The sequence below is a fragment of the Meriones unguiculatus genome, chromosome 15 (assembly GCF_030254825.1).
Source record: "Meriones unguiculatus strain TT.TT164.6M chromosome 15, Bangor_MerUng_6.1, whole genome shotgun sequence".
NCBI classification, from domain to species: domain Eukaryota; kingdom Metazoa; phylum Chordata; class Mammalia; order Rodentia; family Muridae; genus Meriones; species Meriones unguiculatus.
In genome coordinates, this window is record NC_083362.1 from 58,075,620 (window position 1) to 58,090,649 (window position 15,030).

Here is a 15,030-nt window from a genome sequence, read left to right on the forward strand (position 1 = left end):
ATACACCCGTTTAATCACCACCTACATACACCACATACGCCAGCCTTTCTTCCCTGCTAATTTTGTTGTCAGTCAACACTTGGCAGATAGGGTGCTCATGTGACTTTCTGGGCAAGAAGACAAAACAATTGTTGGGTGTGGCTGGTAGAGCTCCTTTTTCCTCCTCCCCTCATTCAGTTGAAAATGCAGAAGTGACAGTTTTAATGCTCTTCTGTACCAAGGATGCCCCCTGAGAAGGGGGAAACAGTATACCACATCAGACCACTTTTCTCTAGACTTTAAGTTACATAAGAGGAAAAAACACATCCTCTACTGTTTAGGCTGCTATCCTTCAGAACACAAGTGTCTGCCTGACTTCTGAGGTACATATCATGTTATTTATTGCCCTCTCTAGGCCAAGTACTTTGTAAATTTCCATTTAATCTTCAGGGTCCCTCGAGGTATCATTACCATCCTCATTCAGAGGAGACAATTGAATGCCATGTATGAACTTATTTGCTACAACCATTCAAATGATAGCTTTAATTTAACTTAAAGCTAGCCCACCACTAAACACTCTGGCACATATCTGGCACTCTGGCACGCCTCTTCCACACTGCCTTTGCAAGTTCATTCTTCTGTGTTGTCTTTCATTGTGCTCAGGTCTTCAGGGCTTTTTCTCCCTCCAGTCCTACAAATCCTCTTTAATAGGTAACTCTTGTGAATGGCGAAAGAAAGATGTTTAATATTTGGGGCTCCTGAGTCAGAGGGAGGGTCCACTCTCAGAAAGACTAAGGGTAGCTCATGTCCTTGGTCAAGTTATTCAAACTGTTAGAGACCTGTTTTTTCATCAACCAAGTGGGGAAAAGGTGGTCCCTAAGAAGTGAAGGGAACTGTAAGAATAACACATGAAATGATGGAACACGGTCTCATCCAGCAGGCATGGGATAAGACACCACTCACTGCTGCCAGAATGTACAGTCCTTGCCTTAAGAGATTCATGTCATTAGGTCTCGGCTGTTTTACTAAGTCCCGAAGGACCCTTGACTCTCACTGGATCTTGGAAACACAAATTTGGTTACTCTGGCAGCAACTCTGGGTAAATGCTGAAGCACTATTTGGATCGCAGTGCAGAGAAAATGGGGGGAGGCTGATAAATAGCAAATAAAACCGGTGTGATCCATTCTTGAAGGAAGGTGTACCCTCTGATGGGCTTATAAAGGTGGGGAATTCCAAGAATCCAGAACACTTCCTTTCTCTAGGATGGTAAAGCCAGAAAATAACTGGAGAGGGTGAATAACCTAGGCCATATTCACAAGTTAACACACTCTTAACAATCAGCAGGGCTAAAACCAGCAAAGGGGTGGTTGTAGCAGGGTGAATGGAAGTCTTACAGAAACAAAAACATGTAGCAGGCTACAGACCAATCAGCCAGCCTTCGGTTCACAGGCAGAAACACATGTGAAGTATACCTTGGGACAAAATTAGCAAGAAATAGCTAACAAGATGGAGGGAAAAGGAAAAACAAGGGCAATTCATCATTTCCTGACCCTCCGCACAGGCTGATGATCTCAGCAACAAATGATCTCATCTCTTAAATTCCCTGTTCTGCTCTGTGGATCCCATCAAAAATTATTGTATACTTTTTACAACATTCCCAGAGGTAACCAGCTGAACATTATTTCTGTGTATTATTTATTACTCAAAACAGGTGAAGTGGTTTATTGTTCCTGACTCCCACAACAGATATCTAATGAAATTTAAATGGCTAGATTTTCTTAGAAGAAACCCACAAAAGCACAAGGTTACCTTTAGGTAAAGAAAAGAGCCTTTCTGACAATTCCCAAGGAATTCTGACCACATCAAACATCAAGAAAAGCATCTACTTCAGTTTGCTTCCCCCTTCTCCTTTGAAGATTAGTTGGCCTTCTGCTTGATATTGATACTTTTTTTGCCTAGAATGTCCAGATACAGCCTTATCTTTGAGGCCCTCCTAACCAGTAACTTCTGTTCTTGTGTCTTTTAGGTCCTCATCACATCCCTCCATGTGGATGGCATGTATCAGCACTCTAGGAAAGCTCTTGTGAATATGGCCTAGGTTTTAACTACAAGATTTACAAATCTCTCTATACTAGTGCCTGCCAGGCAACATGAGACAGAAAGGCTTGCTGTTACCAAGACCAGTCATGGAGATACTGGCATTTGTGTATACAGAATACTTTGGAAAGAATACTGGCCTTTTCTGGGCAGGAGATGAGTCAAGACATTCCAACTCATGGTCTCCTGTGTCGTTTGGAAAATAAAATGTTTGCTAAGTTTTGTAGGCTTGTTGTCCAAAGACCCACAAGACTACCGTGCTTGTTTCTGCAAACATTACTTTCAAAAGGCTAAGCTGAGTCATTTTAAGGAAAGATTGCCTTTATTCCTTAAGTGGCAGTACACTAAAGCACTATTAAATATAGAGAAGGTAACAATTTTGCATTTTCAGTAAAATGAGTATGGATAGCAAAGGCATTGCTTTCTTCTCTACCTGGAAAAAGAAATGGCACAAGCAACAACAGGATATGGCCCTCAACATGACATACTGTAGTCACCTCTTACTTATCCGAGGTGTTCAACCGTATCTGCCAACAGAACCAGAGAAGAAGCAGGTTCATTCACCCCACACAACTTCACTTGGAGGGAAGCAACTGCCCCTTAAAATTATTTGAAGCCCAAGAGTCAGGCTGTGATGGCAGAATGAAAGTTCAGTAGTCAGATAGAAAATTATCAAAATGAAAAAATAGCTTTTGCAAACCAAATATTTACTTTATTTACTTATTACACTCTTTCTGATGAAGATACTGAAGCATAAATTCCAACAAAATATAGACATGCAGCAGATAACAGGAAATTCAACAATGAAGAGAAGCAGCGGGCTCCCAGGATCTGGGAAGAGCAAACAGCCTGAAGGATAGAGCATTCATAGACAGTCTGCATGGGAGTGAGACAGAAGTTTTCAGGGGAGACACTTTCAGGAAAAGCTAAATGCAGTATATATTACAGCAACAGGCTTATCTTGGTGAAAACTTTATACTACAAGCCTTCTTACAAAGAACTAAAAAGTTATGTAAGATTTAGACCCGAGTTTTCAAATAGATTTTTTTTTAAGTAATGAAAGTTCTAGAGACACACAAAAGTTTATCTCCCAAATGCAATTATTTGCATTCATTGCAAATAACCTGAAATATAAATGTCTCCACAATGATCTTGGTGAGAACCCTGGAAAGAGAAAGAAATGACCTTTGGGAAGATGATGAGAAGGAATCTGAGTTTTCAGACCATCACATACTAGACCATAAAACCAACGGCTCACTAAAACCACAACCCCAAAGAACACAGGACAGACATCCCATATGGGAGGTAAATATGAAAGTGTACAGAATGACTGTTTCTGGACAGAGGCTGCAGGAAGCATGAGTTTAGATTAAACCTGTTAGCACACACACCACACACCCGTTTCCTGGGTCTAAATCTGTTAGCACACTTTTGAACCATTTTCAATGTGTACAAAATCATTTTGCTACAGAACAAATTCTTCAAATGCCAAGATTCTATTAAGAAAAAACTTCCTGACACCAGAGAAAAGCCAGTTCCCCCAACTAATAACTATCTTTGGATTCATAGAAAGTCAGAATGAATATTTAAAAGATGCATCTTTAAAAGCTAGATCCAGCGAACCTAAATAGATCTCACTGTTTAAATTATATTCAGATTAAATTCATTACCTTAGCAAATTAAACATGGGTAGCAAAAACATTTTCAACTCACGGTTTCATTAAATAGCATTTCTTGTTCCTGACTTGAATTCCTCTTTTATAAAACACTAAAGTATCATTTCAAGAATTAAAAAAAAAAACCACAACACTATTTTTCTCTGAGTGGACGACTTATGGGCATGGCCTCCGAAAGCTTCCACAGTGACTATTCATTTGTTTCTAAAGTACATCTTGGTACTTTTCCAAAAAGGACTAAAGTCCAGAGCAATCACTGGTTAGGCTGGTTAGTTCTTTTGCCAGTTAAGGCAAGGTTGGCAAGGCAGGTCATTTAACATTGTCCTAAGACCACAATGGATCTGTTTTTAAGGTGTTGTTCCTCCTCAATAGGACGAGGGGCTGTCTTGCCAGGACCAATATCTGTGCAGTGATGTGGGGTCCTTCGGCTCTTTACTAGAATACAAGGTACCCTGAGACCTGGGTAGGCCATAACCTACTTAATCCCTGGTATCCAGTGGGTGCTCCATAAATATTTGATGAATTAATGCATGGATTGTTCATCAAATCGGTGTCAGATTCTTGTTCGATTTCCTTTTAAAATGTGAAGCCCAGGTCTGTATTTTTAAGGGAAAGGATAAAATGCGTATGTATCACCGCACACAAATCTCTGCGTCAAGCTAAATAAGAGTACTTACTGGAAGTCAATTACCTGCCCGTCATGGTTTCTGTCATACGTGGGCAAAGGGCAAAAGAAACAATTCTGCACATCACTTCCTAGAACTCATTCTTTCAATAGAAATTAAAGATCACATGTTAATCGGAACTTCCGCGCGGCTAGAGAAGCAATCTGAATTCACCACCTGGTTCAGGATGTCAGCTGGAGGAGAGAGATGCTGCCCCGAGAACAACAGTGGCGATGACTTGAAAGCACAGCATTATATTCCACTGCATATTCCAGAGCTTTGTTTCAGAAACGTGTGTCCTGGGGATTCAGATACACAGTATTTGGTTACACTGAGAGAAGTGCATGCACACACACAGGCACATATAAAGTTTTGCACTGCAAAAGGTGCTTGAATGAAAAATGCAACTTCTAAATTGTGTACCATGTTAGAGGTTAATTCCAAAAATAAAACGGTGTTAAAGTGGCAGACTGCAGCTGCGGAAAGTAGGCACAAGAGACATCTGGGGAGTTTTGTAAACTCATTTGTAAAACCACATATTTTTTCCTGCTCTTTTTTGGAAAACTTTTGAGGGTATACATGTGCGCATGCTCACACATTACCCTGATACCCCCCAAGAAGAGACACTTAGCCCCTAGTTAAGACCCACTTTAAACTGAGTGAGCCGCTTAGAAGGAACTGGGGCCATGCTTTTTTTAATGGTTATAGTTTTATTTATTTACTCCCTGTGTACACGCTTACCATGATGCAAATCCGGTGGGGAGTGGGTTCTCCCCTCCCATCATGAAGATTCTAGGGAACAAGACTCGCGTTCGCTGGCTTGCGTGACAAGTGCCTCACCTAATGAGCCATCTCCCTGGCCGTTTTGTTGTTGCTTGCTTTCTGTTTTTGAGACAGGGTCTCACTATGCAACTCCATCTGGCTTGGGGTTCACGATGTGGAACTGGCTAGCCTCTAGAGCTCAAGAGATCCACCTACTTCTGTATCCTTAGTGCTGGCATTAAAGGCATTAACCATGACTGGCTGTCTTTTTTTTTTTTTCCTTGTTTTATTTATTTCAAGTGAAGAAAGCAATAAACATATCGATGTCATATATACCTTATATTTTTAATGAACTCATTTAAAATTTTTATAGATGTATATGCTGTATGCTGACCATATTCAGCTAAACGATTTCAGTTATACTGTTTTATTTTAACATGGGTTAGCTTTGGCCAGTGCTTCTCAGCCTGTGGGCTGCGACCCTTCTTGGGGGTCAAACGATCATTTCACAGGAGTTGCCTGTCCGATATTTACCATTTACCATTCACAGCAGCAGCAAAATTAGTTATGAAGTAGCAATGAAAATAATTTTATGGTTGGGGGATCACCAGAAGATAAGGAACTATATTAAAGGGTTATAGTGTAGCATTAGGAAGGTTGACAACCACTGGTTTGGATAAGGTTAAGTTACAGCTAATAAATCAATTCGACCAATTTGCTGCAGATGTATACTAAGAGTGGAGAGATTTTAAGATCTGTTTTGTCTCCAAACTGAAGCATGGTGATTTAACGCTTGCTGAAGCAGAGGTAGCTACAGCAAATGTAGAATGCCATTTCTGCTTCTCACTGCCCCAGCCCAGTCCATTAAGTCCCCAGGAGTCTGTGTCAGCCCAGACTCCTTTAACAAATGCATTTTAATAGATAGCTGTGCAGACTCTGTACCTAGTGAGTGGCATGGCTTTGGGCAAGCCTCTGGTGTTCCCACACGTGCATCCAACCCAAACTCCACATGAACCAGGTCATCTCAAATTATTACCAAAAGGCTGAACTCACCCGCACACCTGTACCCTGCAAGAACTGTAATGTCCTGAACCTTATACCCCAAATCTAATCAACTTGTAACATAGTGATCAGGCTCATTTTCTAATTTTAATGTTTTAGGCCTAACTTCAGCACCTAATTTAAATGTGAAGGCCGGGTGGTATGTTCTGTAAAGATGCTGACTTCCTCTGACATACCGAAAACTTTCTCCATAAAAACTGACTGTGAAATATTCTTAACTGATTTAAAGAAACATTCGAGAGAGACAACAAGAGACCAGATTAAATAATGATGGAGCCTATTGGTAGGGGGTGGTAACCACCTGAAATTATATATGCAATAATGTAGGAAAGAAATCTGCATACAAGGTTAACGCCCTTAGTTCTAAAGGCTGCTGTCAGTTTTCCATATTTGTGACTTCTGTCTGGATCTCAACAACAGATCCAAAATACTTAGAAAAAAAAAACATTCCATCTGTTCTATTCATGTGTTTTCTCCCTCCTGTCATTACTCTCTAAACAGGAGTTTCAGGGTGCCTGCACTATACTGGTATGACGGCTAGCCGAAAGACAATGTAAAGCACAGAGAGCACACGCAGGCTCTCTGCTGACATTAGATGTCAGTTTCTGAGGGGTTTCTTGGAACAAATTCCCAGGGATCATAAGGGCAGACCAGAGGCAAGTGTAAAGAAGAGAAAAAAGCAGGAGTGGCAGTTGCTGTTCCCAAGGAAAGGGTTAACTCTATTTCCAAATGCAACAAAAGACTAGTGCAGTGTCCAGGACTGTGGTGAGGGGGCTATGTACGTGGCTCTCATGACAGTGTCAGGCTATTTTTAGTGCTGTAAAAAGTAACATGACACTTAGTTTATGAATCCTAGATGTGGGACAATTTATTTTTCCCTAAATTTAAGATTTTATCTATTTTTATAAACGTTTGTCTACACATATGTCTGTGTTACCACCTGAGTACACTGTGTACCAACGTCGGCGGAGGCCAGAAGGTGTCAGATCCTGCGGAACTGCAGTTACAGACAGTTCTAAGCCTCCATGTGGGTCCTGGGAATTGTTCCCGGACCCTCTGCAAGAGCAGCCAGGGATCTTACCCCACAAGCCATCTCTCTACCCATCCCCCCCTTTTATTTTTCTTCTCAAAATTTCTAATTATCTAACACTTATATACAGTTTCTAAGAAACCCACAGCTAAGTTCAACTCCAGAAAAAGACTTTCAGACTCGACTCACAGCGGATCTTCTAGGTCACATTATTTCAGCCAGCAGGGAAATGAGTACCCACCCGCTCCCTGCAAAGTGTGGAGCTACTGACTTTAGTTTTTAGTTTTTAGAACTAAAGTTAGAAACCAGCTCTTCTTAGATTTCCTTTCATTACAGATGTATGAAGTTATTCAAGGGTACCTGGGGGCTCAGCCTGAGACAGCTTTGTTTGTGGCACCATGCCCAAAGTAGGTAAGCCAGGCCTTCCTAAGGTTCATCCCTGCAGTGAGGAGGCCTATGCAGTTTGATAAACAATGTTTATAGCATCTACTCCAGTAAAGCACAGGGCAGACAGCAGTCAAACTGGGAAGGAAAGAATAGCCATGTCTATTCCAGTCTGAGACAAACTATGCTGCCAAAGCTACTTTTTCCTAAGCTGCTTTTAGAGACATCTCTGAGCCATGAACTCACACGGGTCCTGAGAGGTGGCCTGAAAGTAGCTATGTGCTCAGAACACTTGAGATTCATGAAGAGTGCAGCATACCTCCAACTCTGCAACTGAGACCTCAGGGAGACAAACTAGAAGACAAACAGTAGAACCAGCCAGTCTGTACAGGACCCGGCCTTGAGGGCTGCACCTCAGTCACGAATCCTTGATAACCCAGTGACTTTTACTCTTCCACATCACCATTCAAATGAATTTCTCAAAACCAAAAGCTACCTGTGATGGTTAACACTATCAGTCTGACAGGATCAGAATGCTCCAGTAGAAAAGCCTCTAGGCATATCTACATTTGGGCAATTGCAGTGAGAAGACCTTTCTTGAATACGGGTGGTATGACATCATTTCGTGGGTTGAGGGTCTCAACTGGAAATGGAGAGGGGAAGAGGGGTAGAGGGAGGGGGAAGTGTATGGGAGGTGAGCACCAGCATTCAACCGTTTCTGCTTCCTGCCAATGGATGTGGCAGATGGTTAGAGCTCTTGTCCCTCAGATTTCCTCACCAGGATGGACTGTACCCGGAACGGAGAGCCATAATAAATCTCTCATAAATTGTCGGGAAGTAACTAACACAGGCACCTTGTGCTTACCGAGCCACACGACCACAACAGCTGGAAGACTTCTTCAGTCTCATTCTTCAATATGGAAATAAGCCATTTTTACACAAGTCACAAATACAAGCACAAGTAATTTTAATGATTTATAAGTTTAAATCCATTTAGGGCAAATTATAATTACAAGCATTTCTACAGAAGGAAGCACAACTGTAAGTGTTAAAGCTGAACATAAACCAAGCCCTGACACTGCTGACGGAGTGACGGGTGGCAAACACTACCGCGAGGGCAATGGTGCCAGTTATGCAGCTGTTTGAGAGGTGAATCTACAGCAACCACAGCGAGAGCATCCACAAAGGGAGAGAAGAGTTTGGAAGCCCTTGACACCAATTCTTGGAAGCAAGAAGCAGAGTGGAAAGAGAGCAATGGAGGAACTAGAAACGCGGTATGTGGGACAGGTGAGTAGCTACAGGAAAGAAGAGGCAACAGGAGCCTTTGTAAGGACACTAAGGAGTTATCCCTAGGCTCTGAGTGGGAGTCGGTGGCTCAGCCGTGTGACAGACAGGCCAAAGATGTCTCCCACTTGGGCTCGGTCCTTACCTCCCTGAAGCAGCCACACCCTCACCCCCGGCACTGAAGAGCCGCCTATGGTAACGTGACATCTCCACATCTTAATCCTACTCAGTGATGCTGTTCATGTAACTGGATAGATGACATTAAGTTCTCTGGACCAAACCTTCGTCTTTAGAGTTGGCCACTGTCACCACGTTCTCCCTGCCATTCAGAGAAGAGAAGAGGAGGAAGGGGAAGGGAGGGAAGTTTTGGTGTAGCTCAACCTGTGTTTTTGTGCATATTTCTGAGAACGTATTTCTGTTTCAAACAATTTTTTTTAAAAAAATCAGCATTGAGAGCATTCAAAAATAGTAATACTAGTAGGAGGGGGGGTGAGAAAGAGGGTGAGATAAGAAAATAAAACATGAACAGGAACCCCGAAGGCATTTTTAGAAACGGGAATTAGCAGCAAAGAAGAGATACAAATTTGATCAGGAATGAGACAACAGAGGCAACAGAAAGTAACTCAGGGTGGGAATTAAAAGCAAACAAAGCCCTACAACCCAAACGCCCAGATTGTAAATGGCTTAATCTAGACGTTACCCTGAACTGTGAGTCAAACATGAGTAAGAGCTTAGACTTTCAGAACTGTTGACCCTGGGAAGCCAGGACGAGGGAAGCATTCTGCTCATATAATATACCTGTTGACATGGAAAAATAGTATGTAAAGGGAGAATGGACGCAAGGTCTATTTTCAAATGATCGGCAGAATGTCAATCTTCCCTAGTAAGCGGGTCTTGAAAGGACTGCAGCCTCCTGGTGTTCCGAGCTGGGACAGTTCTACCGGCTGGTGGTCACTCTGCCCAGCTCTGCATCTAACAACAGAGCTGGCGGTGCTCTCGGGACCTCCTGCTGCAAACTGCAGTGCTGCAAACACTTTAGCTTCTCGGAAGATTCCTCAAAGAATCCTCTTCTTTAAGACCATTTAAAAGTACACAGGCTGTCCGTTCACGATGAGAACCTGCCCAGCAGACAGGGTAAGCTACCAGTGCGCATGCTCGGGTAGTGCCTGCCCTACTTCTCTGCTTTGGCTCCTTCCATATCAGAAAGAAGCTCTTCGCACTCTTATCTCCGTGTTTCCTGCTACAGCCTCTGTGTAGGATATGGTGAAAAATGTTAGAAATCAAGCAATCTCAAACTTTCGCCTATCCACCCACCTAAAAACTTTATAAAGAAATTAAAACTGGGTGAGGTCAAGGCCAACCTGGCTAATTTAGCAAGACTGTCTCAAACTGAATAAAGGCCATGTGCAACGTACCCACCTCCACCCCTCACCCACCAGAGAGAATGAGAGAGAGGTGTCAAACTGGCCTAGGGATATAGTTCTGTAGTAGGTCGTTGTCTAGAATATGCAATATCCTTCCATACCCAGTATAACAAATAAAAGGGATGAAAGGAGAAAGACAGGAAAAGAGGAAAAAAAAGAATGGGGAAGGGATTACATTTTCACAGAGACTTATTTTAGTAATGCCCAGGGAGATTTACCACAAACAGATTGCTTCTAGTCTAATGAGCTGACATTTTGGCAGCTTTCTAAACTGGCAAGACCTAAGAAACAATGACACTAAAATAAGTTACAGAAAATAGAGGTATGCACAAATGCACAGTAGACAGACAGCAAATGAGCACAATAAAAGCATACTGCTGATTTTGCCACTAACATCCAGTGGTTCAAATCAAGATTTCCTGATTTACACAAGATTTTGTTACAAATGAATAAACACAAAGGAAAGCCAAGGAAACACAAGAAACTAAAACACAATGTAAGAAAAAGATAACTCCAGATAGAACTTTTCACCTACAGTGGTGCCTTTATATAAATGCTATACTATCATTACAGCAGAGGCAGAATAAATCATCAGATGATATTGTTTACTAAAGGATGCTAAATTAAAGACAGACCACATGTAGACTTAACAAGTAGTTCTCATGCCATCTCACTTACTAATCTTTGATAGATGCTGATAAAACTGAAAGACATGATTACTCAAAACCCCACAGGCCACTTGTAAAATGAAAACTTCTTTGCAGTTCCCAATGTGGAACCCTGTGCCTCATGCATGGTTCGTAAAGACTCAACAACTGAGTTATAGCTCCACCCTCAAGAGAGTAAGAAAGAAAAAAGTATTAAAAGCAGTTTAGGCATCTAAATGAATTCCTAAGCTAGCATCAACTGTTTTATTTTGTAATTCAAAGGGGGAAATATGAACAGTTCTGCCTATCCATAAAAAGCAAATGATCAAACATATCACAGTGGCTGTGTTCTCACAAAGCATGCGTGTTCAACTTAAAATGTTCACCTGGTATGTCACTCAGCTGTCAAGGGGAAGCAACTCAAAGGCCATTACACAGCTAATAAGCCAGGTGGAAGGAGCCATCCAGACTTTACCCTGGCGAACCCTTTCTGGACGACAATTAAACAGATCCTCGTAGACGATGTACTGTGTACAGAAGCGCTGGTCAGAATCAGGTCTGGCATGGTATGCAACTGTGTTGATGGTCTGGGTCACATCACTGTCTGGCTTGGGCTTTCTACTAAGGACCTTGCCTCCTGCCGCAGCAATGAGCTTAAGGAGGGTGTCCTTTGGATGATGTTTGAAGTTTCCCGCCAGAAAGAAGTAGCATCCATCAAACAGCTTCGGCAACTGAAACAGCAAGAAAACAGTTGTTACAAGTAGATCAAACTATTTTAAACACTATGAATGAAGGACATAAACACAGCAGTCATTAAGAAGCTTCATAACGAGGTGCTGACAAACTTTATCTCAACCAAACTAATGGGATCAGGAAGCATACTTAGAAAAGTGTTTCTTATTTATAATTTTTTCCATCTAAAATTCAGCCACTGCCTAATCTTTTTTACTCTCCTAAAATTTCAGATGTGTTTTGCAGTGAAAAACAAAACAAAACAAAATAAAACAATCTGTAGCCAGGCATTAGTAGTATACAATTATAATACTAGCTCTAAGGCTAGGCAGAAAAGAATGCCACAAGTTCAAGAGCAGGCTGTGCTTTGTTGTGAGACCCTGTCTAAAAAATAGAGAAAACAAAACAAAACAAAAACCTCTTCATCAAATTCCCTCTCCATTAGGATGCTTGTATACATGGGTAGGATTTAAATTGCTTAAATTCTAAGACATCTAAAGTAAGCATCAGAGACACCACCTGGATTTAAACCAAAGAGTAGCATTTTTTCCCAGACAGTTTGGTTCTGTTCCTCTAAATTCAGGTCCCTCTGTGCTACTTAAGGTCTCTCTGGCAGCCATGGTAGGAGTGTGGCCTCAGGGTTCCAGAGATGCATTCCAGAGATGCATTGCCAGTCCGCAACAGACAATGTAGTCATGGGTAGCCATCCAATTAGATAATGTCTTTTGTCATTTGTACTATACTTATATATATCAAAAGAATAATGGAATATTGTCCATTAAAACTGCAATATGTGGCAATAAAGGCATATGGTAACTAAATCCCAGCAACAGCTGTAAGTCTTCTTTCAAGCTACTTCCTGTATCTGAGATTTACCCCAGATTCTGAAGGCTTTATGGGAATGTTCGAGATGCCAAAAATCCATTAACAGTGTGAAATTATTACCTTCTGGATTTTACTGCATGCCGTGATCATCTTTCAGAATCAAGTGCTTGAAATCAGCACAATTAAAATTTTAATCAGTCACCTGAACTGGATGAAAGGGCAAAGTTTTCCCGATGGTGATAATGATGTGAAGCCATAAGAGGAGGCAAGTAGTATATAAAAGAAAAATACCAGCTGCTCTCTGTTGAGCCTGCTCCTCTGTGGACCTCCAGAAACTTCGTGCTTTTCTTCCGGTTCACGCACTTTGCTCTGCAGACAGGCTTTCACCCCTGATGAGAAATGAGGATTAATCAAATAAATAGCATGTGAGCATAGGTGACATCTACCTTAGTAGTCTCTTCTTTATGGTTGCCCTACATGCCCTAAGTATTCTGAAATCTTAAAGCCTCAATTATACCAAAAGGAAATACAATAAAGCCAGGGCGGGAGAGACAGCTCAGCAGGTGAACAGTGTGGCGTGTAGGCATAAGGAAGTGAGTTTGTATCCCCAATGGGTGTGGCAGTATGTGCCATGCTCAGTGCTAGGGTTCTGGAGACCAAGCAGATCCCCCAGAGGTCACTGGCCAGTTGGTCTAGCCAAAATGATAAGCTCCGGGTTCCACGAGAAACCTTGTCTCCAAAAATTTGGGAGAAGAGGACGAGAGGAGACCCCAAATCAGCCTCTGGTACCAACATGTGAATACACAGGTCAGTGCACCACCGATACACACAGAGTGACAGCACACACGTGAACACACGCGCCTGCACATTCACACCACTTTGAAAAGAGAAAGAAAGTATGATGAAGCTTGCTTTCTGTACTTAAAAAAATGCAAAAAAAAAAAGAAATCCTTCCTCCCTTTCTATGGAAGACTTTAGGCAATGAGTAAGTTCAGCCCTCGGTGAACTAAGCACTTAATAAAGATTTGCTTATTTTGGCAGTTATATATATGGTCTCCTGTTAGACTCCAATGATCCAAAGTTAGAAAAGTACTTTCGTCTACAGCACCTCTCTCAGGTACGCACACGGCAGGGCCTCAGCAGGGCTTGTATAAACACATGCTGAGCAGAGCCCATGACATGCCTGGGACCTGACAACACTCCTGCGGAGAAGTTTGCTTGATAGTCCCTGGAGAAAGAATTCTTCCAACAGATTGAACAATTGTGCTTACAGTTTAAGTTTAAAAAGATTGCTCCTGCTGTCTAGTGAGTAGGAAACCCCTGAGCAGGGACATTAGCAGACAGGCACCACCAATGCTCTTGCATTTGTTAACTCTGGGAATATCACAGAAGAAGAGGTAGAAACGTTCTAAGAGCCAGAATACCACAAAGTATGCTGTGAAACATCCTCTCCTAGAAATAGGGCAGGAACAATAGTACAATAATAGACAAATTAATGAGGAAGAAAAGAGGTCCTACCCTAAATAAATAAATATAGGTGACTACAGCCTGCTGGGAGGAGAGTCAGTGTCTCCTAGGGATGAGCCTCCTTATGGATTGACCGATGTGGTCAGCCTTGAAACCACATACACACAAGCAACAGAAACTGATTCAGCAGGCACTATTTCTATCTCCTTGTGCATGCACATACAGATGTGCACTTAATAACTGAAAAAATGAGATTATCAACTTGAGAGTGGGGGACATTGAACAGGTCTGGAGGAGAGTGACTATGAGGGGCTAGAGGGAGAAAAGAGAGGAGATAATATAATTATGTTCTGATTAAAGATATTAAGCTAGGCAAGGTGATACACACCTTGTACTGGGGAAGCAGAGGCAGGTGGAACTCTGTGAGTTCCAGGCCAACCTGGTCTAAAAACAGTTGATGACAGCCAGGGCTGTTGGCTGTTGCACAAAAAAAAAAAAAAAGCCTGTTTCAAAAACAAACAAACTAAAAAACAAAGAAAGCACCTCCAAATAGATGTCATAATAAACTATCTTCGTGATAAAAAAAAAAGTCTCCAGACAATTTTCTATTTGTCTTTGAGATTATTTCACTTAATGACCTCAGTTTTTTCAGACAAAAACAACGGGAAAGTATCAGCAATTAAAAAAAAAAAAATCAAACCAGAGTTACTGTTCAAATTCCTAGATATTTGAAACATGCTAGCCTCAACCACTGCTATCAAAAACTTATCCAAAAGAAATTTTTATCCATATAAACATATATGAGAATTAGACAGATATGCCCAAAATATCTTCACATCCTAATAGGTAAAAATTGTCAGTGATTAGACTCCGATGAAGGGTGACACCTTGGTCTGTAACTCTGAAGAGCCATGAAAGCCTCCTTTCTGAGCAGAAGTGACCCAGAACCAAGTTGTCAATCTGCTACCGGCACCCCAACTGTCTCACGCTGTGCTT

The 15,030-nt window shown here is 41.7% G+C and overlaps 1 protein-coding gene across 5 annotated transcripts in view; it reads right to left on the reverse strand.

Annotated features, from left to right (window-relative positions):
• Positions 1-2,858: 2,858 nt before the first annotated feature.
• Bard1 (BRCA1 associated RING domain 1) overlaps positions 2,859-15,030 on the reverse strand; it is an 84,108-nt gene continuing 71,936 nt past the window's right edge. For 2 of the 5 annotated variants that reach the window (XM_060368590.1, XM_060368586.1), the window contains exons 10-11: positions 12,859-12,956; positions 8,606-11,741 (exon numbers count right to left, since the gene is read on the reverse strand). In XM_060368590.1, coding sequence (XP_060224573.1) covers positions 11,409-11,741; positions 12,859-12,956 — 431 coding nt within the window. In that variant the 3' untranslated portion in view covers positions 8,606-11,408. Of the gene's footprint in view, positions 4,717-8,605; positions 11,742-12,858; positions 12,957-15,030 lie in introns of those variants that run through there. The other 3 variants (XM_060368587.1, XM_060368589.1, XM_060368588.1) reach the window with 3 other exon arrangements.